At 39.2% G+C, this 24,945-nt stretch overlaps 1 protein-coding gene across 2 annotated transcripts; it reads right to left on the reverse strand.

Annotated features, from left to right (window-relative positions):
• Positions 1–4,670: 4,670 nt before the first annotated feature.
• LOC127423018 (rho-related GTP-binding protein RhoN-like) lies at positions 4,671–23,894 on the reverse strand. Of its 2 annotated transcripts, XM_051666989.1 has the most exons (6): positions 23,502–23,894; positions 23,120–23,207; positions 20,723–20,857; positions 10,660–10,769; positions 9,013–9,147; positions 4,671–5,554 (listed from the first exon to the last, which is right to left on the reverse strand). In XM_051666989.1, exons 1-6 carry the CDS (start codon positions 23,595–23,597, stop codon positions 5,306–5,308), a joined length of 813 nt encoding a protein of 270 aa, XP_051522949.1. In that variant the 5' UTR covers positions 23,598–23,894; the 3' UTR covers positions 4,671–5,305. The 2 variants fall into 2 exon arrangements, with proteins under 2 accessions (XP_051522949.1, XP_051522950.1); XM_051666990.1 differs by lacking the exon at positions 20,723–20,857 and having other exon boundaries at positions 23,502–23,878.
• Positions 23,895–24,945: the final 1,051 nt, after the last annotated feature.

Genomic DNA, 24,945 nt, shown 5'->3' on the forward strand with positions numbered 1-24,945 from the left:
GGTAGTGGACATGCTGGCTTTATAATACATATTCTGTGTGTTGAGTGCCTCCCTGTTGCTTGATAGCTTTGTGTTTGAGCTTTGATGTTCTCACAAAATATTAAAAAGCCTTTATTTTTCACCTTGTGGGAAGACTGAAGCCTCCCGGTCTGTTAATTCCTCCCAGCGCACACATAAGATGAGGCGGAAATCTCTCCAGCCAGGAATGAGAGCATCACGATGAATTATTGAACATGAAACAAGTGTAAACACAGCGGTGAAGGACTGAGATTTCAGAGAGAGGCCACATACACACACACAAACAAGACTCCAGCACAAACCCCCCTCACTTATGATTCTCGATGATGATTCTCAGTAGTAATGCAGTAATGAAAATCATTCAGTGTTATACTAAGGGCTCTATTTTTGTAAGCGCGCAAAGCGCTGCGCTACAACCACATTCTACATCTTCTCCAGTTTTCGTGCCAGCGCAAGTGCCGTGGGTGGGAGTGTTTGCGCTAACCGTGGGTGTATTGTAAAAGTGCCGCAAAGTGCAATTTGCTATTTTCCTGAGAAATAGGTCATTGTGCTAAGACGTTTCAATACCACATCTGTTTTCAACGCAAAGTCCAAATTCAGTTCCGCAATTTGCATTTTCAACCCAGTTTAGAATGCCCAATTCCCAATGTGCTCTAAGTCCTCGTGGTGGCATAGTGACTCAAATATCAGTTGCCTTCGCATCTGAGACAGTCAATTCACGCATCTTATCACGTGGCTTGTTGAGCATGTTACCACGGAGAGGTAGGGCGCGTAGAGGCTTCACGCTATTCTCTGCGGCATACATGCACAACTCACCATGCGCCCCACCGAGAGCGAGAACCACATTATAGCGACCACGAGGAGGTTACCCCATGTGACTCTACCCTCGCTAGCAACCGGGCCAATTTGGTTGCTTAGGAGATCTGGCTGGAGTCATTCAGCACGACCTGGATTCGATCTTGTGACTCCAGGGTTGGTAGTCAGCACCTTTACTCGCTAAACTACACAGGCCCTGACAATTTGCTGTTTGAAGACTCAGCAGGTGATAGTTCAGACTCTAAAGTTAATGTTCAAACTCTAAAAATATGGTGGAACATCAAGTTATTATTTACCTCACAATAGTCTTAGAATAGAAACAAAAATCTATAAGATTTGTGTTAAATCTAGAGGTCATGTTTTATTGTTCAATTATTATTATTATTATGTTTATATTTACGATTGTATTTATGATCTAATTTGTATTGGTATTTTTCCACCTGTTGTCGTAAAGTGATTTTTAATCACTGCAAAAGGGGCTGGTGGAAGAAGTTGGAGAGGATAAAATCTCCAAAGTCCATATTTCTCCTAATTCATTGCAATACCAGCTTCTTAAGAATGTGCCGTCTTTGTTTATATCACTGCTTCTTGAGGGAATGGACTATACGCTGATGAGCCTAATATGCGGTTGGTCCTCCACGTGCTTCCAAAACAGCACCAACCTGACAAGGCATGACTCTACAAGACCCCTGAAGGTATTCTGTGATATCTAGCACCAAGACATTAGCAGCAGTTCCTTCAAGTCCTGTAAGTTCTGAGGTGGAGCCGCCATGGATTGGACTTGTTGGACCAGCACATCCTACTCGATCGGATTGAGATCTGGGGAATTTGGAGGCCAGGGTAACACCTTGAACTCCATCATGTTCCTTAAAACCATTCCCGAACAATGTGTGCAGTGTGGCAGGGTGCATTATCCTGCTGAAAGAGGTCACTGCCATCAGGGAATACCATTGCCATGAAGGGTGTACCTGGCCAGCAACAATGTTTAGGAAGGTGGCACGTGTCAAATAGATATCTACATGAATGGCTGGACCCAGCGATTCCCAGCAGAACATTGCCCAGAACATCACACTCCCTCCACTGGCTTGTCGTCTTCCCACAGTGCATCCTGGTGCCATCACTTACCCAGGTAAATGGTGCACACGTACATGGCCACTCACGTAATGTAAAAGAAAACGGGACTCATCGGACCAGATGACCTTCTTCCACTGCTCCATGGTCCAGTTCTGACGCTCGTGTGCCCATTGTATGCGCTTTCGACGGTAGACCGGGGTCATCATGAGCACTCTGACCAGTCTGCGTCTATGCAGCTCCATACGCAACAGGGTACGATGCACTGTGTGTTGTGACACATTCCTTCCATAACCATCATTAACATTTTCTGTGACTTGTACCACAGTAGACATTCTGTCAGTTCGGACCAGATGGGATAGCCTTCGTTGCCCTCGTGCATCAATTAGCCTTGGGCGCCCAACACCCTGTTGCCAGTTTGTGGTTTGTCCCTCCTCGGACCACTGTCGGTAGGTACTCACCACTGCTGATCGGGAGCACCCCACAAGCCCTGTCGTTTCAGAAATGCTCTGACCCAGTCGTCTGGCCATAACAATTTGGTCCTCGTCGCTCAGGTCTTTACTCCTACCCATTTCTCCTGCATTTCAACATGTTGACTATGAGAACTGATTGTTCGCTTACTGTCTAATCTACCCAGACCTTGATATGTTGCCTTGTTTGGAGATGATCAACGTTATTCGCTTCACCTGTGAGTGGTCATAATGTTTTGGCTCATCAGTGTACAACAGAATGCACCTCAGAATTAAATTGCACCCGATTAGCGCCTTGCACGCACAGTTTCGCCAAACCAACTTGCGCCAGGACTTAGTACTTGCTTGCATGAAAATACCAAAACTTCATGGCCATGCCATTTAACTTTGCACTTTTGACTTACGGCATTGCGTTGTGCTTAGCGCTCTTAAAATAAGGCCCATTGATTTTATTCATTTTAGTTTACATCCCCATTTTTATGCAAATTCTGGGGTATTCTTGGATAGAAACACCAAGATGGAAATACATTTATATTTCCAAATTGTGAATAAAAAAATGTATGGCCTACATTTGCTTGAGTTGGACAATATTTTTTATTCGGTAACAAGATATGCAGATAAACTACAACACATTTCCCCTATAAATTCCTAGATGTGCATCAAAAAAGTCACTTTACTTTCCTCATGTTCTGTGGCTGAATAATTTGCTCATAACTGGACTAACTAGCAGACCAATACCATTGCCAAAGCTGGTCATTTTAATGATTGACTATTATTAGTTCTCAGAATTGTCAGACATGCTGTCGTTTCTAGACAGGAGGCATTTGCTGCGATCGCTAGCAAACATGAAGTTCGTCAGAGCGTTTTGGGGGTCAGTTTGGGGTTTGTTGCCAAGTCTGTTGCAACTTTGTACAAGTCTGTTGCAACATCCTCAGTTGCTTTTCATGTTGGTTCTCAGTATGTGGAATGAATGCTGGACTACAGTAGATTTAGATCAAGAGATTGGTTTGAAGATTGATGTGACATTATGGTAACACTTTACAGTAATTTGTTAGCATTAAGTAAATACATGAGGTATCACAAACTATTGAACAATACTTTCTGACAGCATTTATTAATCTGATAAATTTTCAAGGAATAGTTCACTCAAAAATGAAAATTCTCTCATCATTTTCTCACCCTTATGCCATCCCAGATGTGTATTAATTTTTCCTGCAGAACCCAAATGAAGATTTTTAGAAGAATATCTAACAATGCAAGTAAATTGTGACCAGAACTTTGAAGCTCCAAAATGCACATAAAGGCAGCATTAAAGTAATCCATATGACTCCAGTGGTTAAATCAATACCTTCAAAAGTAATATAAGTGTGGGTGAGAAACAGATCAATATTTAAGTTCCTTTTCACTATAAATTCTCCTCTCTGCCTGGTAGTATGCATGAAGAATGCAAATCACCAAAAACAAAAGAAGAAAATGAAAGAAGAGATTTATAGTAAAAAAGGACTTAAATATTGATGTGTTTCTTACCCACACCTACCATATCATTTTTGAAGAAATGGATTTAACCACTATTGGAGCTTCAGAATATGGTCACCATTCACTTGCATTGTGAGGACCTACAGAGCTGATATATTCTTCTAAAAAAATGTTGTTTTGTGTTCTGTTGAAGAAAGAATGTCATACACATCTGTGATGTCATGAGGGTGAGTAAATGAGAGAATTTTCATTTTTGGGTGAACTATTCCTTTATGTATAGTACATAAATAATAATGTTAGTTCATAATGCATCAACTAATGTTAACTTATACAACTTAGTATAAGTATATATTGAAATTAATATTAACCAGTAAAAATAAATGCTGTAAAAGAATTGTTCATTGTTAGTTCATGGTAACTAATGTAGTTAACTGATGTTTATGAATGCTTAAGTGTTACAGACACTTAATTGTATTAATATTCGCATTGCTACAAATAAACATTACTTGTTTTGCATCTTCATTACTGCATTGGGTACCAAGTTTGGATAGGTTCCAAGAAAAGTTCTTACCTTTTATTATAAACAGAAAAGAATTCAAAAATAATTCTAAGATTTACACATTTAAATTTCATAAATTTTCATCAAATTGAATTGAGTAATCTTTAATAACAATAAAAAAAAAAAAATTTAAAAACGAAATATTTTAAGTACACATCAATTTGATGGACTTTTGTTATGAAATTGAAATGCATAAATCTTAAAAAAAAAAAAAAAAGGTATTTTATTTTTTATTTAGTGTAACACATAATGTCCCATTATATCACACACAACAACTTTGCTTTCTCACCTTTATCTTTGATACATGTCAAAAGTCATAATGATATTAATGTATTGATTTGTCTTTATTGCAGGAAGACCAAAATACTGTTAACAATCACAAATGCTTGTAAAAGCTAAACAAAGTACATAGAAGTATTCTTCCATATTATTTTTCCTAATAAAATCAAAAGCATAAAATATCTCAAATAATTGCTTCTTACAGATTTAAAAAGGCTTAATATTTTGTGTTAAAATGTTGGTAAACATAAAATAATTCTTTTTACATTAATTATTAAAATGTTTCCTTAAAATGTTTGTGCATTTCCTAATTGTGCAAACTTCATAATATTTAAATAAAAATAAAAAGTGTGTCTCTGGGCATAAAGTGTAATTGTAGGTTAGATCCTCCTTTCAATCACACAATTGTCTTTTAATGGTCTTTAAAAATGTAATTATTTTATCTTAAATATTTAAAAATTAATCTTTTTTTATGGTCCTTCCATGAGATCTTTAGATGTCCCCATAAAAAGACATCATAAGCATATCACCCAATCAGGTAGAATTTAAACAGCATCTCTAAACAAGTTCCTTATGCACTTGTTGCACAATAAGATAAGCCTGTTTACATCATGTCCTACATCAGCGTGCAGCTCTTGGATCTGACTTTCCGGATGGCATTTGGACAGTCCAGGATCTCTTGGCATTGAGGATGCTGGGGAACTTGTTTGAGGCAAGAGTTGTAACGCTTCATAGCTGGATGTTGTATTCCGGTGACGGAGGCGACTGTAGTTACATGAAACACATCACGAACACTGTTTTCAGAGTATCTGGACGTGCACTCTGTGTACGCCACTGCTCCAATCTGCCTGGCCAGAGACGCACCCTGCAAATGAGCACAGCTTACCATCATTCCCATCATCAGAACATTTTTCAAAGAACAATGATGTAAACTTGGGTCTCACACAAAGGTATGGTATGGCTTCAGAACAACAGTGTTAGGAACAAGACTTTAGGTGTGCCATGGGAAAACAGGGTGTTCATGCACAATGAACATGTTTTATGTTATAATGATTTTATTGAAAAATAAATGCTACTTTTATCAGGTTGGTAGGCTTGTTAATGTATCCAAATATTAACACACAATTATTTAAATTAACTTTTGTGTGTGTGTGACTGAATACACCTCAAATAACATTTTTAATGATAAAAAAAAAAAAAAAAAAGCTAACAACTCTATGGCTAGATTTTTTTCAAGATCAACCACCAGCTAATTTGTGTAATATGACCTTATTAAAATTGTATTTGTTTTTGCTGTTTTAAGCTGTAATTTGAATTAAATTTATGCCTTAAATTTAAGCATATTATAATTAATTGCCCAAGTCTTATCTTGTATATACACTGATGAGCCAAAGCATTATGACAACCTGCCTAATATGCTGTTGGTCCTCCGCGTGCCGCCAAAACAGATCCGACCTGCCCAGGCATGGACTCTACAAGATGCCTGAAGGTGTGCGGTGGTATCTAGCACCAAGACATTAGCAGCAGATCCTTCAAGTCCTGTAAGTTGAGAGGTGGAGCTGTCTGGATCGGACTTGTTGGTCCAACACATCCCACAGATGCTCAATCGGATTGAGATCTGGGGAATTTGGAGGCCAGGGCTACACCTTGAACTCTTCATCATGTTCCTCAAATCATTCCCGAACAATGTGTGCAGTGTGGCAGGGCGCATTATCCCACTGAAAGAGGCCACCGCCATCAGGGAATGCCATTGCCATGAAGGGGTGTACCTGGTCTGCAACTATGTTTAGGTAGGTGGCATGTGTCTAATTGACATCCACATGAATGGCCAGACCCAGGGTTTCCCAGCAGAACAATGCCCTGAGCATCGCACTCCCTCCACCATCTTGTTGTCTTCCCATAGTGCATCCTGGTGCCATCACTTCCCCAGGTAAACGGCGCACACGTGCACGGCCATCCACGTGATGTAAAAGAAACAGGACTCATCGGACCAGGCGACCATCTTCCACTGCTCCTAGGTCCAGTTCCGACGCTCGCGTGCCCATTGTATGCGCTTTTGACAGTAGACAGGGGACAACATGGCACACTGACCAGTCTGCGTCTACGCAGCCCCATACGCAGCAGGGTGCAATGCACTGTGTGTTGTGACACATTCCTCCCATAACCATCATTAAAATGTTCTGTGTCTTGTGCCACAGTACACTTTCTGGCGGTTCGGACCAGAAGGGATAGCCTTTGTTGCCCTCGTGCATCGATGAGCCTTGGGCGCCCAACACCATGTCGCCAGTTTGTGGTTTGTCTCTCCTCGGACCACTGCCGGTAGGTACTCCCCACTGCTGACCGGGAGCACCCCACAAGCCTTGCCGTTTCAGAGATGCTCTGACCCAGTCATCTGACCATAACAATTTGGCCCTTGTCAAGTCACTCAGGTCTTTACTCCTGCCCATTTCTCCTGCTTTCAACATGTTGACTACTAGAACTGATTGTTCTCTTACGGTCTAATCTACCCAGACCTTGACATGTGGCCTTGTTTGGAGATGATCAACGTTATTCACTTCACCTGTGAGTGGTCAATGTTTTGGCTCATCGGTGTATATAGAGAGAAGGCATCTACACTGCATTTACATCTGTAGTGTTTAATAATGCATCTTTTCCCCAACGATCAAGCGTATTTATTGCAGTATCACTAACAATTCTCCATATATGCATTTCATAGCCAAAATTTTTCCAGCAGCACAATATCTGTGGCCTGAAGCATAGTGTGTGTGTGTGCAACCATTACAAGCTTACATACATGATCAAATATTAATAGAGCTCCACAAAACTAGAGTACAGATCATCAGGTCACTACTCTATTTACTAGCCTTCATAAACACACACACACACATTTTATAAAATACAATTCTGCTTATCAATCGATTGAAATTGAGATGAATCACATTTTTTTGTTGTTGACGCATTCATATCCAAGAAAACTATAAAATAGGCCTATGTGTAATTATGAGGTTGGATCATTTGTGTGGATAATAACCAGTAGTGGCTTGTGACCACAGATATAGGTGGGGCAGATTCTTCATTTATTTTAACATTATTCAACTCATTATTCAAACCCAGATGTGCTGACACAATATGTGGTGTCCACAAGGCGGCAACCTAAGAACATGTTTAATATTACTAATATAATAAATTATATTTCTAATATTCTAAATAAGAACACTTTATCTTAAAATGTTGACTTGTTGAATTTGTAATAGAAACGACATGCTGTTACACACACACGTTCATTGATAGTGCTCGCCATGTTCACGATCTGTCACACTGCTGGCGTGCACTAATTCTAAAGTTACATTTGGTTTGGCACTATGTTTATGGGCATATTAATTTCTGCCCCAATGGGTCTCAATGAGGGCTCATTGCAGTACCATATTTGACCACAGATGTGCATTGGAAAAACTGAGGGGTGCTGTGGAGTTCGGGAGGGCAGTAGACTCTCTGCCCCACATGCTTGAATATCTATATCAAACACTGTGTAACGGAGATTTCAGCTACTTTACGACTTAAAAATAGGATAAAAACTTATACTAGGCCTGCTTTAAATACATATGTCAGCATTTTTAAGACATTTACAGGCAAACAAATGACATTATTGGCAGTTTATAGAATGGATCTATGTTTTCAAGTGGATGAATATTTAGGCGAGGCTCTGCCCTACATGCCCATATAGACGAGCTGCGCTTGATTATAACGATTTATGCAACAGCGCTCTTTTCTCGTCTCACTCACTCATTTCTGTTCTTTTAAACTGTATCAAAACACACGAGAAATGCAAATATGAACTCACACTTGCTGTGATTAAATAATACAACTTTCCTCACACTTTATGGATGTAATCGCAAAGAGATGCTGGCCTGTGCAAAGCCCTCTGCTGGTGTTCGCATCTATAAATGAAGGCTTTTCACTCTTGGGTGATATTTCCGTTGATGATTCGGTTTCACAACGCAAAGAGTACAAATTACTTTTCATTTTGTTAAACATCACATCTGGGTTTTATTTAAATGAGTTATCTGTAAGGAGGTTTATCCTCCATCATTTACTGATTATACAGGTGTTCCATTAGTGCATATCATTATGAGGCTTTCCATTGACTTTTTAGATAATAGCAAGCAATATTTTATTTACCCTACCCCTAAATTTGACCCTCACAAAAAAATCCCTTGGGATAAATAAATAATTTTTGTTAAGCCGTTTAAAGCTATATCAATTGTTGTGAGGTTAGGAGTTCACTTGGGCTGTCCTTATATTGTAGGTGAAAGAACAGCTCACCTGTTCATGTGTAACTGGTATGAGTGTGTGTTTGGAAAGCTCTCGCAGTGTGTGGAGATCCGTCCGCTTGTCCAGTTTACAGCCCACTAACACTATTTTAGCACTGGGACAAAACTCCTGACTCTTGCCCAGCCACTGCAGAGAGAGAGAGCAATGATGAAAGCCTCCAAACTTTACCTTTAATGAACTGAATGAATAGTAACTTAAATACATTTTAAAAATCGCCATAGAATAAAATACAATAACATACAAAAACAACATAAAAGATCAAGTGCCATAAAAAAAAGTGTATATATATATATATATTTTTTTTTTTTACACTACTACACTTCACACTTTTCAGCCATTCTGCTGTGCCCAGGTGTAGATGAAATTCGTGAAGATTAAATTATTATGACAAAATTTCCCTTGGCTTACGTTTTGAGCTTGTCACATAATATTTTGTATGGATAATATGTAGGCATGTCATAAAATATCGATATATTGATACATTTTTTGAATATCGATATATTAACATTAGCCGACATTTAAATTAAAAGGCTAATTTGCATGCTTTCCAATTCACTGTCATTTGGCATTCTGTTTAATGAAGTCTAGCGTAATAGCGTTGGGAGACCACAAGAGGGTGATATAACATTTACTGAAGCTGGTCGCGTGTAGGACAAGGCAAACAAGTCCAAACTGTGGATCTAGTCCCATACACACAAATGTTATGAAGGTTTTTGTACTTGTTCAAGAATAAACAAAGTGACACTGATGAGTTTGCAGGTTAGTGTATGAAACTGGTGTAACTGCACAAACTGAACTATTATAAATTACTATGCAATTTCTCTGTATGTAGGCTATATGAAAGATGCATATACACAATGTTTCATCCAGTGATGGCTAGAGTAAATAATCTTTGACCTTACATAATGAGCTGAGCTCCATTGTGCTGCAGAATTTTGAGCAGCCTCCGGACCATCATAAAAAATAATTGTTTCAAATATTAGAACGCGCCATGTCATCCGCCAGACGCATCCAGTATGCTATCTAACATCTTATGGAGGTTTTCCTTGTCATAGTCCCCTTTGGCTTGCTCACTGGAGGCTTAAAGACACTACATTATGATTATCTAAGCTGCTCACTGTGGACTTTTACACATTTAAGACATTAAAGGGCATGACGTTCTGTAAAACTGATTTGAAATGATGTGTATTGTGAAAAGCGCTATACAAGTATAATGATTTAAATAAATGAAAATAACATAGTTACTGCTATTATTGTTACTAGGCTGACTATAAACCTTTAAAATCATCTGGCATCACCTTCAAATTGTGTAAGAATCTTACAGAATATTTCTGTCTTTTCCGGACTAATACCAAGTTACCACGGTGTTATTGTAGTAACAATACGTGTAGTAACGATGGTATTTTGGGCAGAAACTATGGTTTCCATGGTACTTCTATGGTTTCCATGTTTGTAGAGGTTATCAAATATGCTTTTGGGAAGCTCAAAGCAACATTTTAAAGGAATAAAATCAAATATTGCACATCTCATGACCAAACTTCATCATATTTGATTTGGCTCTGTACACTGTACATCAGTCAGATCTCTGCTCGTTTATGTACTAACTCTTACCCAGCATACTTTATGCTGTGTGTTTACCTTTTTTAGTACACTGTCTAGTGTGTCTGGTCGACTGATGTCAAAGCAGATGAGAATGGCGTCTGAGTCCGTATAGGCCAGTGGACGCACATTATCATAGTAGGAGGAGCCTGTCAGGAACACATACACAGACTTTAATTCGTATCATACAATACACTTTTGCATTTGTTTCTCTCTAGGTTTCTTCCTCTTTACAGGCATTACTTCTATAGAAGTTGATTCATGAAAATACTATTGAATTAATAGAATTACAGACAATGATGTCTGGAGAATAATCTACTGAGTTATACATAAAGCTAAATTAATTTCATGTTTCAAATAGATTATCAACCAAGAGGTTCTATTTGAGTTTAAGACACCTCCCTTTTAAATGTCATCCAACAGACTGTATACTGAATGTCTGCACATGTGCATTATTTCATCTATTATATTCTTACCCACAAAAAGAATGAGCAAATCTCCATCGGTGCAAACTAAGCCCCCTTTCTCACACTATTATTATTGCTAGGCATCACTCTTTGTGCTCCTTTCTTCACTAATGATGGCCGGCATGCTACCGAGTCTTAACCAATAATACACAGAAGTACTTAAACTGCATACGTAACAGTACTGCCATTATCGGCTGCATTTCCGAATTCACAGATATGACATCTAATATACCGATAGGTTTTTGTTGTTTTATCCGTTTATATATTTCAACCTGGATTTCACCATGAAAATAGCCATGAAAGCTAGCATGTCATTAAAGGGAATATTCTTGGTTAAATTAAGCTCAATCGACAGCATTTGTGACAATGTTGATTTAAGGTTACAATGAGGCACTTACAATGGAACTGAATGGGGCCAATATTTGGAGGGTTTAAAAGCAGAAATGTGAAGCTTATAATTGTATAAAAACATTAAAACTTGTGTATTGGGGGCCTGGGTAGCTCAGCGAGTAAAGACGCTGACTACCACCCCTGGAGTCGTAAATTCGAACTTCAGCCAGGTCTCCTAAGCAACCAAATTGGCCCGGTTGCTAGGGAGGGTATAGACACATGGGGTAACCTCCTCGTGGTCACGATTAGGGGTTCTCGCTCTCAATGGGGCACGTGGTAAATTGAGCGTGGATATCGGAGAGTAGCTTGAGCCTGCCGAGTTGTGAGTCTCTGCGGTGTCATGCACAACGAGCCACGTGGTAAGATGCGTGGATTGACCGTCTCAGAAGCTGAGGCAACTGAGACTTGTCCTCCACCACCCGGATTGAGGTGAGTAACTGCACCACCAGGAGGACCTACTAAGTAGTGGGAATTGGGCATTCCAAATTGGGAGAAAAAGGGGATAAAATACAAATATATATATATATTTTTTTTAAACTTTTGTATTATTTGAGCTGTAAAGTTGTTTATAATTTGAGCGAGTAAAGCACTGACAAGACCATACAAGAAGTATTTATATGTTGTTTATTTCAATATTTAATTTATGTGGAAACTGTTATTGACAATGTTTACAACACATTTAAGTGTAATTGCCATTACTGATGTGCATTCCACAATAAGTTTACTTTCTATGGAAAGATTTGTCGTTGAATTCACAATGGTAAATTCGCACCATCATGCTGTTTGAGAAATGCACATTAACTATGATGGAAACACATTTACTGAATAAACTCCTACTGAATTTATTAGGAATACAAGATGTGCACATCAGTCATGTGACTGAATAATTCATCACTGGACTAACCAGCGGACCAATCATTGCCTCTGAAATGTTGCTCTGGTCATCCTGAAATAATGGTGTCTCAAAACAAAGTGATCCAGTTGGTTTTGGGTGAGAACAGACCAAAATATAACTCCTTTTTCACTGTTCATCTTGACAGCAGTCTCCTTGGCGACCATGATTTCAAGCTCGATTACACTTCTTATAGCACCATCTAGCGCTCTGCGCATGCGTCAAGCACTAGGAAGTGTAATCGATCTTGAAATCATGATAGTGCCTAGAGACTGCAATGGCTAGTTGTACAGTGAAAAATGAGTTACATTTTAGTCTGTTCTCACCCAAAACCAACTGGATTGCTTCACAAGACATTAGCCCTGTTCACACATGCAACCAGGTAAATTACAGGAAAATCACCTTAACTGGTAAATGTACCATATGTGCTGTTCACACATACCATCAATATGGAAATTTAGCTACAAGTAATGATACAACTTCTTATTAGGGCAAATTGCCAGTGCAAAATTTACCAGTATTTTCAATAGGGTCATGTTCACACATAACCTGAAAATTGCTGTGAATTTTCTGGAAAAGGCTGTATGTGTGAAAGGGACTATTGATTAAACCACTGGAGTCTTATGAATTATTTTATGCTGACTGTATCTCCTTTTTGGAGCTTTTTGAGTTCTGGTCACAATTCAAGTGCACTGTATAGACCAGGGGTATTCAAATAAAGTTCAAAGATGTCCGGTCTCGGCATTTCCTTTCCAGCAAATGTCCGGACAATAATAAATTACATGGTGTCAGTAGTCAGCATGGCTATGAACTGATATAAGAAATGTGCTTTTTTTGTTTGTTTGTTTTATGGAATAGTTATTATAAATTTCCACATTGGCAGCAAAAGTACTTTGTAAAATAAAAAATAAAATCCTAAACAGTCAAAATAGTCCCTGGACAAGGATGAGGTTATTGAAGGCCCAGAGACAGCCAAAGTGAGGTGCATGCGCATGCTCACGGAGTCGAGACAAACTCCTAAACAGAAGATTTGCTGGATGGAGAAACATGTGTTTTTCGCCCAGTTGACATTCAGACCCAGATTTTTCAGATGGCAAAGCAGAAAGTCTATGTGTTCGCTCAGTAGTGCCTCTAATTGGGCTAGTGATAACCAATCGTCGAAGTATTTCAAAACACGCACACCATTCATTTTCAACGAGGGGAGCGCCACATCGATACATTTCGTGAACGTGTGGGGAGCCAGAGACCGACTGAAAGCAAGAACTTTGAATTGATACGCAGTTCCCTCGAATGCGAATCTCAAAAACCAGAAGTGACATGGTGCAATTAGTACATGCAAGTATGCGTCCTTCAGATCTATTGATGCAAACCAGTCCTGAGGACGGATGTGCGATAAGATCTGTTTCTGAGTTAACATTTTGAATGGGAGCTTCGCGATCTAGAATGGGCCAATGCCTGTCATTCTTCTTCAGAACGAGAAAATAACGGCTGTAAGTCCTGCTGTATGCGTCGCAATCTGGGACAGTCTCTACAGCGTTTTTTGCGAGGAGACTGTGAAACACTGGCGCATCCTGTGGCCGGACCACAGATTGCAAAACGCTGGTGAAACGAGGTGGCCGGCGTACAAACTGAATCGTATAACCATGCTTGATCATTTTTAACACTCAGTCTGACACACCCGTTAGGGCTCGCCACGCGTTCGTGCAGCAGGACAACGGGCTTATTGATTCACACACTATAAGAGATAGAGCGGCGCTTAGCATAGGGAAGCGGTTGAGCATAATGTGTGGGGTGCATGATACGTGAAGAGGAAATGGCTCTTTCTTTTGTGTGAGCATACTGTGTTTGTACAACAGGCATTTGAACAATGTCCCATTCCTGATGAACAGTATTGGGGAAGAGGGGAGAAAAACTGTGTGCCTTGAATCGAGCCTTCTTCAGCTCTGGGCCATGAATAATGGCGAGCTCCTCTTCACCGGGCTGGGCATGTCAGTAAAGTTTCTGTTGTCTGGCCAGAGTTTTTCTGTCAGAGCGTTTTTCGTGCTGAGATGGCGGGTGATTACACCTGGGCCACGGTTTGCGTGGCTTTACTGATGGCTCAGTAGTAGCTTTCAGATGGATTCTTTGCCGGGCGCTGACCGGAATTAGATCAGGAGCGTGCCGGGAAAGGGGAAGTGCTACTTGCCCTTCAGAACATTGCGCTGTGATATAGCACTCTGAAAAGCCGTCGGGTGACACTGGGGTGTCGAGGAGTGTTAGGGTTGGGCCGATGGCCTGAGAGGCGAGAATTTTCTGGCTCTTCTGGAGGGGACCACTCAAGACCAAGCTCTTCAACCACCCTTGTGAGGATGCAAAGAAGCTCCTTGTCTGTGCTGTGTGCACGCTCTTCACCCTCGCTGGGGGTGCCTCCATGAACCACTCGCCTGAAGCTACGAGTGACACAGCATCATCCCCATCATCAGAGCTACCAAAAAAAAATGAGGCTGTGTGCTCCAATAGAGGGCCGGAGCTCATGTGCATATTGCACATGTGAGGATGTTAGACCGAAAGTTCGGGGGGCTCACAGGTCTTGTGCCGGCATGAGATTCTCCCCTAGGTGGGAGGGCGCGAGAGGCTGGATCTTCCCTCAGAACGAGGACGATCCTAGAGCGCAACGTCCGGAGATTCATGCCCTCGCAGTGAGGGCAGTCTGTCTCCATGAGAGCTGCTTGTGCGTGGGCACGGCCCAGGCAGTGAACAGCTCTCGTGCTCATCTGGTGGCGGGATGTGCCGTTCTCATAGGAAAACGTTGTGGAACAACATCTTTAAAAAGGTGCGTATCATGCAAGCAGCTCTTTTAGTTAATATTGTATATATAAAAAGGATACAGGGGGGCCTGGTTAGCTCAGCAAGCAAAGACGCTGACTACCACCCCTGGAGCTCATGAGGACGAATCCCAGGGCATGCTGATTGACTCCAGCCAGGTCTCCTAAGCAACCAAATTGGCCCGGTTGCTAGGGAGGGTAGAGTCACATGGGGTAACCTCCTCGTGGTCGCTATAATGTGGTCCGCTCTCAGTGGGGCGCGTGGTGAGTTGTGTGTGGATGCCACGGTGGATGGCGTGAAGTCTCCACACGTGCTATGTCTCTGTGGTAACGCGCTCAACAAGCCACATGATAAGATGCGCGGGCTGACGGTCTCAGACGTGGAGGCAACTGAGATTCGTACTCCGCCACCCAGATTGAGATGAGTCACTAAGCCACTACGAGGACTTAGAATGCATTGGGAATTGGGCATTCCAAATTTGGGAGAAAAAGGGGAGAAAATATAAAAATAAAAAGTTACAGTACTCCAGCTGGAGCACTGTGGGTAGCAGGTAGGAGTCTTTGTTGAAACGCCACGCTGATGAACGACAAGCGGCAGAAGCAAAGAACCTGTTCACTGAAAGCGTCTTCACCTGTGATGAGTCGTCCTGTCTGCGTCTCGCTAAGAAGTTCTGTCTGCTGTAAGTGTATATCGATGGCGAAGCAGAAAGGGTTCCAAGAAGAAGACGAAGTTCGCAGTCTTGAAGGAAGAAAATTCTGAAGAAACGGTGACTGAGCGCCCACTTATATAGGCCAACTGTGCGCCTGAAGGGGCGGTGCTCAGACACCACTGCCAATCAGAGGATTGGCGGGATTGTATAAGGTTTCAACAAGGTCGTCTAGAAGGACTTCCCCATAGTGCTTACGGCAATGTGGAGAGAACTGAATCGATAGGGAACTAATGCAACCTATTAAAATTTTACACAGATTGTTCTACATTACAGCGCTTTGAAGGAAGTCAAACATCTCAACTGGCTAGACAGTCTCTATGTTAAACAGCACTGATGAGGAAAAGAGGAAACATCACTGTGGCATGTACCAACATAAATTACAAGACTTTTCAGTCTACACACCATCATTACCCTTACTAAAATGTAATTCCTCCTGTTCTATCATACTTCAGTTCTGACCAATCATATTTGATTTCAGATATTCCATAAGATGATTTAAATCATTAAGCCTGTGTCCTGCTAAACTCATATAATTCTCGTTCAAATAATATGTGCAAACAAATGCATGCAGTTAAAAGTCTCCATTTACCTTTATCACTTTTTGTGGGGAGAAGGATTTTGGCTAGTGAAAATGATGAGTGGCTAATGACTTTTGAACACCTGTACCCACAGTGGCTGGTGAGCTAAAAAGTTAATCAAGCCTTGCTGACAAGAGTTCACATAGCATCAGCTACTGACTCTTATTCAGGGAACCTACATAATACACAACCCAGATGGGGTATTTTTCATGTCTTTCATTTAAATCAATTAAGCTTGCCAGCAAATTTTCAATCAGAATATTATAATTTTCTATTATAAGCATTTAGACATAAACACAGACTTCAAGATGGATACAGCTTCAAGATGGCGCAGAGTATACTGTATATTATTTTTATTGTATATAGTCTTATTTTGTGTATACTGTATATTGTATATTATTAGGTGTATATTGTGTTGTGTAACGATGTGTAAATTGTGTTATGTGTAAATCAAATGTTTATTGTAATTGTCATACTGCTATGTTGCTTGGAACTGCACCCAAGACTTTCACCCACTGTGGCACTTGTGTATATAGTTGGAGTTACAATAAAGGGATTTGATTTGATTTGATCATACATCATCGTAACTGTCTACTTATTGGCAACACATTTCATCCTAATTCATTTATTCTTTTTTTTTTTTTTTTGGCCAAATTTTAACAAAAATTGTTGAACATGAATCAATAATTTTGCAACTTCAATACATTAAAGTTATATCAAACACCACAAAAACCTATTATTACAATAAATGTCCATTTTAACTTGGTCGTTATTTCGGGAGTACATTATTCCAGATGATGTTTCCTTGTCATTAACTTGTGACTCGATTCTTCTGAATCCATTTAAAAGAGAAAATCACTCTGAAAAGAGATTTTAATTTCAACAGACGAAGCTGGTAAAATATATATATACTGTATAAAAAAGATAAGTTCAGATTTGTTCATTTATTCGTATTTTACAACTTTACACAAGCAGGTTGCAACAACTGAATGTCTTTTATGTGTTTTGAATGAGTCATTAAATCATTTCGAAATGCAGTCTTTCACAACCGAAACAAGTCTAATTATACTTAATTAAAATCTGTGTGTCTACTAAAAAACTTCAGCAGAGTGTTTAAGCATCATAAGCATTTCCCCACAAATGAAAACAAAGAATATCTATCATTTTGTGAATTGCTGTGCATGACCATCAAGTTATACAAAAAAGACAAAAATATTAGCCTAAAAAATTATACGTTTCAACTACATCCTGATTCCATATAATGTCATCAGTCACTTTTACTCATAATTCATCCAGCCCCTTTCTCTCCTTGTTAACAACAACAACAACATGCATTCTCTCTTTCAGTTGGTCAACAGATGCTGATCCTCCTCGCTCGTTCACAAATTATCTTGTGAGACTTAAATCAAAATCACTGACTTGTTCAGTGGTTCAAACCAATGATATGCTCCTTCAAAGCCTGCACTTCTTTGCTACTGGCTTGCACTATAGTCAGTCTTTATAGGTGGGAAAAACCACCAAAGCAGTCTCACACTTCAAACTAGTGCAGTGTTGCCACTGTGTAAAAGGTTTGCATGCTGATTGCAGTGCTACAGATAATTTAGGGGGACTGAGATCAAATAGTATGTAAGACTACTGTAGGTCAAGGTGATCTTTCTCTGTCTGGTGTGGCTCTTAAGAGCTGAGAAATGTCTGATAGGGCTCAAAAACCTCATGAATTAATAACAGATCAGCATGCATCTGGTGTGTGGGGTTACAAGTGCATGTGATCAGGTTTTGGAGCATCTCAAACGTTTGAATTTCAAATCATCATGGAATTAATCACAATTCCATGAAAGGGGCCTCATGTATAAAACTTTGCACAGATTTCATCCTAAAAATCCTATAATTAGCAAATGTATTTCACCTTTCAGTCACGTGATACTATCGTGTTTAATGGTATGAGAAACTAAAAATAAATAATAATGCAGACTGTAAATGTCACGTGCCTAGAAGATATACACTGACTGCTGCTAAAAAATAATTTCTTAATCTTTGTCTTGTTTTAGTGTAAAAATATTTAAACAGCCTTTAAACAATTTTCCTGGAAAACATTATTTTATAAGATAGTAGGATGTGTTTTCAGAGAATATATCTTGAATATAGTGTAGCCTATTATTCTGACCCCTTTGGCAAATTATTTTTGATTGATGTAAACCTAAATCTAACCTAAGTTATGCAGTCTTGCTTCTCAAGTCATTTTAAAACAGTGGATTTTTTGATAAATCCTTAAAATTAAGATATTTTTTTTTACAGGAAACAAAACATACTGTTTAAGAAAACACTGCTGAATGGCAATGGTATTTTTCAAACTGTTTTTTAGGACCACAAATGCAGAAATAGTTGCTCTTCAGGTCTGGATTATGTGAGGCATGCAACACATTTTATGCGCATGTTGTACAGTGCTACTGTGTACAGCTGTACTGTACCCTGCGTCTCATGAGACCTATCCAGACAGCTGACCACCAGTCTTTACTATATTATAATCCATTTGACTTCTAAATGTGTCTGCAGATTCTGTCATTTTACAATTTGCATGGTAGAGCATGTTGCTCACAATGCCAAGGTCATAGGTTCGATTCCCAGGGAACACACAAACTGATAACAAAAAATGTAAAACTGTAAACCTTGAATAAGGTTTTGAATAAGTGTCTGCCAAATGCATAAATGTAAATGTATAGTTGTGTGAACAAACAGTTGTCTAACTAGTTTTAATAATGTACTCATTTGTGTTAGTGTAGCTAATTTCAAATATGGCACATGAAGATGCCCAGGCAGGTTTGACATCAGTATTTCTAAATTTGGCAAAGACTTCCAAGTGTCTTGCAACCGTCATGGTGCATTCGCAAAATATTTGAGATCTGATACTTTTATAGTACTTTTTGTCATTTTTGGAGATAAACAGTGACTGTGCCTATTCAATTTCAGTGCTTGGAAAAGAGCAGTGTGAACACTGCTAAAATCTTCTTTTGTGTTACACAGGAGAAAGAAATTATCATGACATGATCATGCCAAAAGCTGTTTATACACAAACACAACCAATTCAAATTATTTCTGTTAACATAACTGTTCTGAATAGCATAAACACAATCACTTACTCTTAATTCTTTCCTTACTGGGCCCTGATATACAATAGTATGTAAATAGACTCATGATCACTGGTTTACGCTGGGGCTGTCAACAGGGTTGAGAAACTACATTGACATTTTTACCTTAAATACTATCAAAATTTGATTTAAATTCAAATTTTTTATGTCACCAGATTTTTAAACTGACGTTGTTTCCTTAGTCCACAAGCATGAACACATGAACAAGCAGCACTGTGAAATATTATTGCAAGAACATTCCTGGCTGTTAAAAAAAGTGCATTTGATTTTTAAAATAAAGTGCATAAAATAAAATAATAATAATAAAAACGATTTAGCTAGTTTACATTCTCAAATGTTAAGTAAAACAAGGAAAACGTCAGTAGACAGTTCGGTAGACAGTACTATGTTAGCATTAGTGATGTTTCGTTCATGAATGAATTGGTCTTTTTGAATGAATCTTTAAAGTGAACGAATCACTCCGTTCACCTCCATACACTTACTCATATTTCTCGTTCACTGACATCTCTCCCTTTCGAAGCCAATGAGCTTTAGTTTGAGACAAGACTTTTTGGTGGCTTTTCTTGCCTTAAAGACTGATGGCCCCTTGCGGGTTTGCGTGGAGTTAAAGTTTGGTGAACTTTGACAGGCGAATTCGGCGTGTTGACCGACAGGAGGTTGCTTTGTTTGGCAGTGTGACCTCTGTGTGGGCGGTGCTTCATACACAGCTACACTGAATATTCACAATGGATAAGGACATCATTCTAGGGGCGAGTTTCTTTTTAACTTCATTTCACATAAAGTGCAGCATTAAAAAAAGAGGCTGCTTGGCAATTCGTTTTTTCTGCTGGTTTCACGCATGATTAACTTCTGACACACCTTCTTTGCTTGTGAATTTTCACTGGGCAAAGATAATGTGACCACACCTTTATGCCACAAATTGCCATTGCTAGTTCAAAAGATGTGTCCAAGCCTCCTTATCTCATTTAAAAATGTCACCTTAGAACTAGTAATGACGGCTTGGGCTATTTCTAACAAGTTATTGGAATAACAAGGATGTGTGTGTGTGTGTGTGTGTGTGTGTGTGTGTGTGTGTGTGTGAGAGAGAGAGAGAGAGACTAAGCAAGTGTGATTACCTACGTATGTCGCAGTGATGAACGGTAATGCTGACACTGCGAGTTTAACTCTGTTCCTCAGCTGTAGTGTGGTAGAAATCCAGTCCGAACGATTGTGAAGTGATGCTGCCATCAGAATTATCCCACTTCCCACTTCTGAAGTTGCAGAAATGAGTGTCACATTCAAGTGTTTTGTTGTCGGAGAGAACACATGGAGGACGCCAGTTTCATTCTTGCATGTTTCTTGGGGAACTCTTATTTTGACACTGACACAGAACCGTATGCTTTCTCACTATGTTGATAGTTTATGTCTCCTCTCAACTGGCAAACTCAGGAATCAAAATTATCTCGGTGTTTCCCAGTCGTAATTATGACCTGAGGGGGTGTTTATGTGTACAAGTAATCTTGTATGATAATACTGAATGCTTATGATTCTTAAACACTCTGTAGTGCTGAAGTCTCTTAGTAGAATTGTAGACACAAATTTTAATAAAGGATAATTAGACTTGTTCCGGACGTGAATGACCGGACTTTTTTTTTTCATTGCAATGAAAGACATGTTGCACTGGTGCCACAGTACTACCTCAGATTCAAGCTTCATTAAAATGGCGATACCACAGTATTTTTTATTCATTACAGTTACAGTATGTATTGGTAATAATATTCTAAGGAAGTAGTGGTTTTCGGCTGAACTTGATGGTGAAACGTCTCAGATTCTGAGCCCAGGGAACGTGAGGATCTCAAGATTCACATTTCTAAACTGAACTCCTGTCCTGACGTTTTAAAACCCATTGCTTAATCTGAGAAATTCTTTTAAGAGAGCAAGATGCAATGGCCAAAGACCACCACCTTTTGTTGTTTTTCGATTTAAACATATGCTAGACGGACGTCTTTGACGGTTTCGCCGCATTTCGGAGTTTATTCTGCATCTCGTGCAGGAGCTTTGTGTTTTTTAGATGCCTTGTCAAGCCAAAAAGAACTTCAGCCTTTAAAAACGCATCTTGATACAAATGCTTTCTGTTTTACTGTATTTGTTGCGCTGCATCTATACTTTTTTTAAAGCAAGAATGTGATTGGTCTGAAGTCATTGTCAGTGCTTGGGACATATCCAAAAATTTCAATGCACAGGTTTTGCATTTGAATGTGCATTTTTATGTTAGATATTCAAATTTTTACACATAATGATAATGAATAGATTAGATTAAGTAAACAACAGCATAGTCAAAACACTTCCTAGGAAACAACATGGGCTGCACATCACTGTGGAATGCATTACTCAGCCAAACTAGTTGGATCTGATTGGTCAGCTGATGAGGCCACACCTTCATGTGCAGCAGTAAGTTGCTGAACCTGTTTCCCAAAACCATCACATGCAAAAACTAAACACAAACTCACATGGGTTATATGCTAAAACATTTCATTTCAGTACAATTTCAGGAGAAATTAATGAAACACCTCAACAAAACCTTCAAAACAAAAACCTTTCTAGATATGCAAATACAGTAAGCCCAAAAAGTATTAAAACAACTGATATACACGTTGAAACAATGCCAACTTCCTCAAACAGGCCAGATGTCTCCTATATTTAAAGCGCCTAATATTCATAAATAATCATTTCCACTCACCAACTTTTGTAGATCTAGGGAAGTTGTGGGCTAGTTGTCACGTGTGAAACCAATCACAAGCGCTAATTCTTAGTTAGTATAAGATTTTGAGGTAAAAGTCCAATTGCACATGTATACGTGTATAAAGTATTTGTGTTTTCTGTAGCAGTGGTTTTGTATGTTGGTTTTAAACATTTTGTTCAAGACTGTCTCAAATTACAAATATTTTTGTGATTCAATCGTCCAAACTAAAATACTCTAATATCATTGTATTTTTGCTATAGCAGGTGGGTAAATGAGTGAACACAATAAAATCTTACTGACAAAAGAGTCGGCTATATAAGGAAGGGTGATTATAACTGAAAGGCTGAACTATGTTCTCAGGACAGGAGTAGGCTATTTTATTTATATCTAACACACACACACACACACACACACACACACACAAATACTGTAAGTATTTACGTATGTGTCAGGTTGGTTTAAGTTGTCTTGTATTTTTGTGTTGTAGTTTTATAAAATGTATTAACTACAGTTTCTTTTATCCACAAAAACATGGTTTGTTATTTTTGTATGTTAGCTTTTCCATGTTTACTAAATGTTTTGTGTTTCATAATTTTTTTTACTGTTTAAATTTAGCTGAAAATAGCATTTTAAATATTAGGTCATATGCTGCAGAAGAATGCTTTTTCATTTAAATGGTATTTTCATATTTCAGTTAAAGGTATTGTTCTCAAATCAGAATCAGTGCCATAAACACTAGGTTCCCATTGTGACAACTTGCCCCATATGCGCTCAAGTTGTAATCTCTTACCTGACGTGTCCCACATAGTGAGCTCGATTCGCTGTTTGTCGATTTCAAAACTAGCCGTGTAGTTTTCAAAAACTGTTGGGACATATTTCTGAAACAAACATTTCAGAACAGATCATTAAATACAATTTCTGCCATTTAATAACAGAGTATTTATTATTGAGAACTTCACAAAGGAGAAACAGTGGCAACATCGAGATAAAGAGAAGCCTTATCCTCAATCAGTTAATAACGACACTCCATGTTTTGACGCTCATCTTAAGTAAACACCGTATTCAAAACGATACATATTATTTTAAAAAATATTATTCCTATAATACAGAATTTAATCAAATGGCCAAACTTTTGCCATCTTATTTCATGTCCTAAAATCGTTTCTACCAACCTCTGGATACGAGTCCTTGGCAAAAACATGTAATAAAGCCGTTTTTCCACACTGCATGTCTCCGACCACCACGATCTTACAGCGGCTCGTCTCCATCGCACACAGTAATCCTACACTGACATCACCTTCTCAAAGTTTAGATGCCCTACAATGTCAAGAAATCTAATTCAGACTCGTCTACGCGGTGCTTTTCTACTTTATTCTTCTAAGCGCTCAGTTGGTTACACAGTCGTGAAACTGCGGGTTAATAAATGTCGATCATGCTAAACAATGAAAATCTGTCTGAACACGATCACGCCAAACGCAAATTCTGCTTGACTCGACTGAGGCGAGTTGCGCGAGCTGTCCTAAGCAGTGTCTATGTTGACCCCGCCTTTCCAGAACTACTGTCCAATAAAAAGGACATCAATATTTACTTATTTAAATAATTCTGAAGGAAAATAAAAAATAAAATGAGTGAGAGAGTGAGAGAGAGAGAGAGAGAGAGAGAGAGAGAGAGAGAGAGAGAGAGAGAGAGAGAGAGAGATATCAGTGCTCTGTGATAATACTGAATACTGTTAAAATGGGAGAGTACATCATGATCACAGCAAACAAGTTTTGGTTCCAGGAACGTCCTGCTGCTTTCTGGAAACTACCGTTTTTTTGTTTGTTTTTTTCCCCCTTCTTCTTCTTGAAAGTCATTTTTTCAGCTTTTCAGGCCTGGGTGGAAAGCATGTAGAAAAGCTTGCCCTTTATAAGTTAGGTTTATAATACCTAAGTGCTATCAAGACCAATCACTTTTTGACTTATGAATGAGATGTAATGTGTTTAATCATCAAAAGAGGGCAGTGTTACAACAACAGCAATAGTTGGTCTTCCCTAAGGTAGGCACCTTTTTAAATAATAATTATTATTTCCATGTAGCCTACCATGGTAATAAAATCTTTTGTGGACATGAACCATGGTAGAATCATGGTCTTCTTGGTTGAAGTTGGAGTACCATGTCAAAATCGTGGTATAGCCTATGATTATGGCAATCAGATCCATGGTTTACAAAGTATAATATTACCATCTGATACCACCAATGCACCATGGTACTGCCACAGTTTCAGCCTAAGAGTGAGTGATTATACTCAGCACAAAAATATTGTTAATTGTTTACATTTGATCATACATGAGCTAAATGACAGCAAAGCAGCTTTTTAATGGAGAGCAAGTAAAGTTAAAAAGGGTTCCTGTCAGTGGCAGAGCTAGGGGGTGGCCAGGGGTGTCCGTGGCCACCATGGACCGAAGCCTGGCCACCCCACTCGCAACTGCCGTTTTGGTCATTTATTGTCTTGGGCACAATTTAGTTTTTAGAGGTGGAACTGTCTCTGTACAACCGCAACACACAGGAGTCTTAACGTGCACACACCAAGGTCGCCATACCTCTCTGTCCCAGGTGTCACTGTATCACCCCCCCCGA

This window comes from Myxocyprinus asiaticus, chromosome 32 (genome assembly GCF_019703515.2).
Source record: "Myxocyprinus asiaticus isolate MX2 ecotype Aquarium Trade chromosome 32, UBuf_Myxa_2, whole genome shotgun sequence".
NCBI lineage: Eukaryota > Metazoa > Chordata > Actinopteri > Cypriniformes > Catostomidae > Myxocyprinus > Myxocyprinus asiaticus.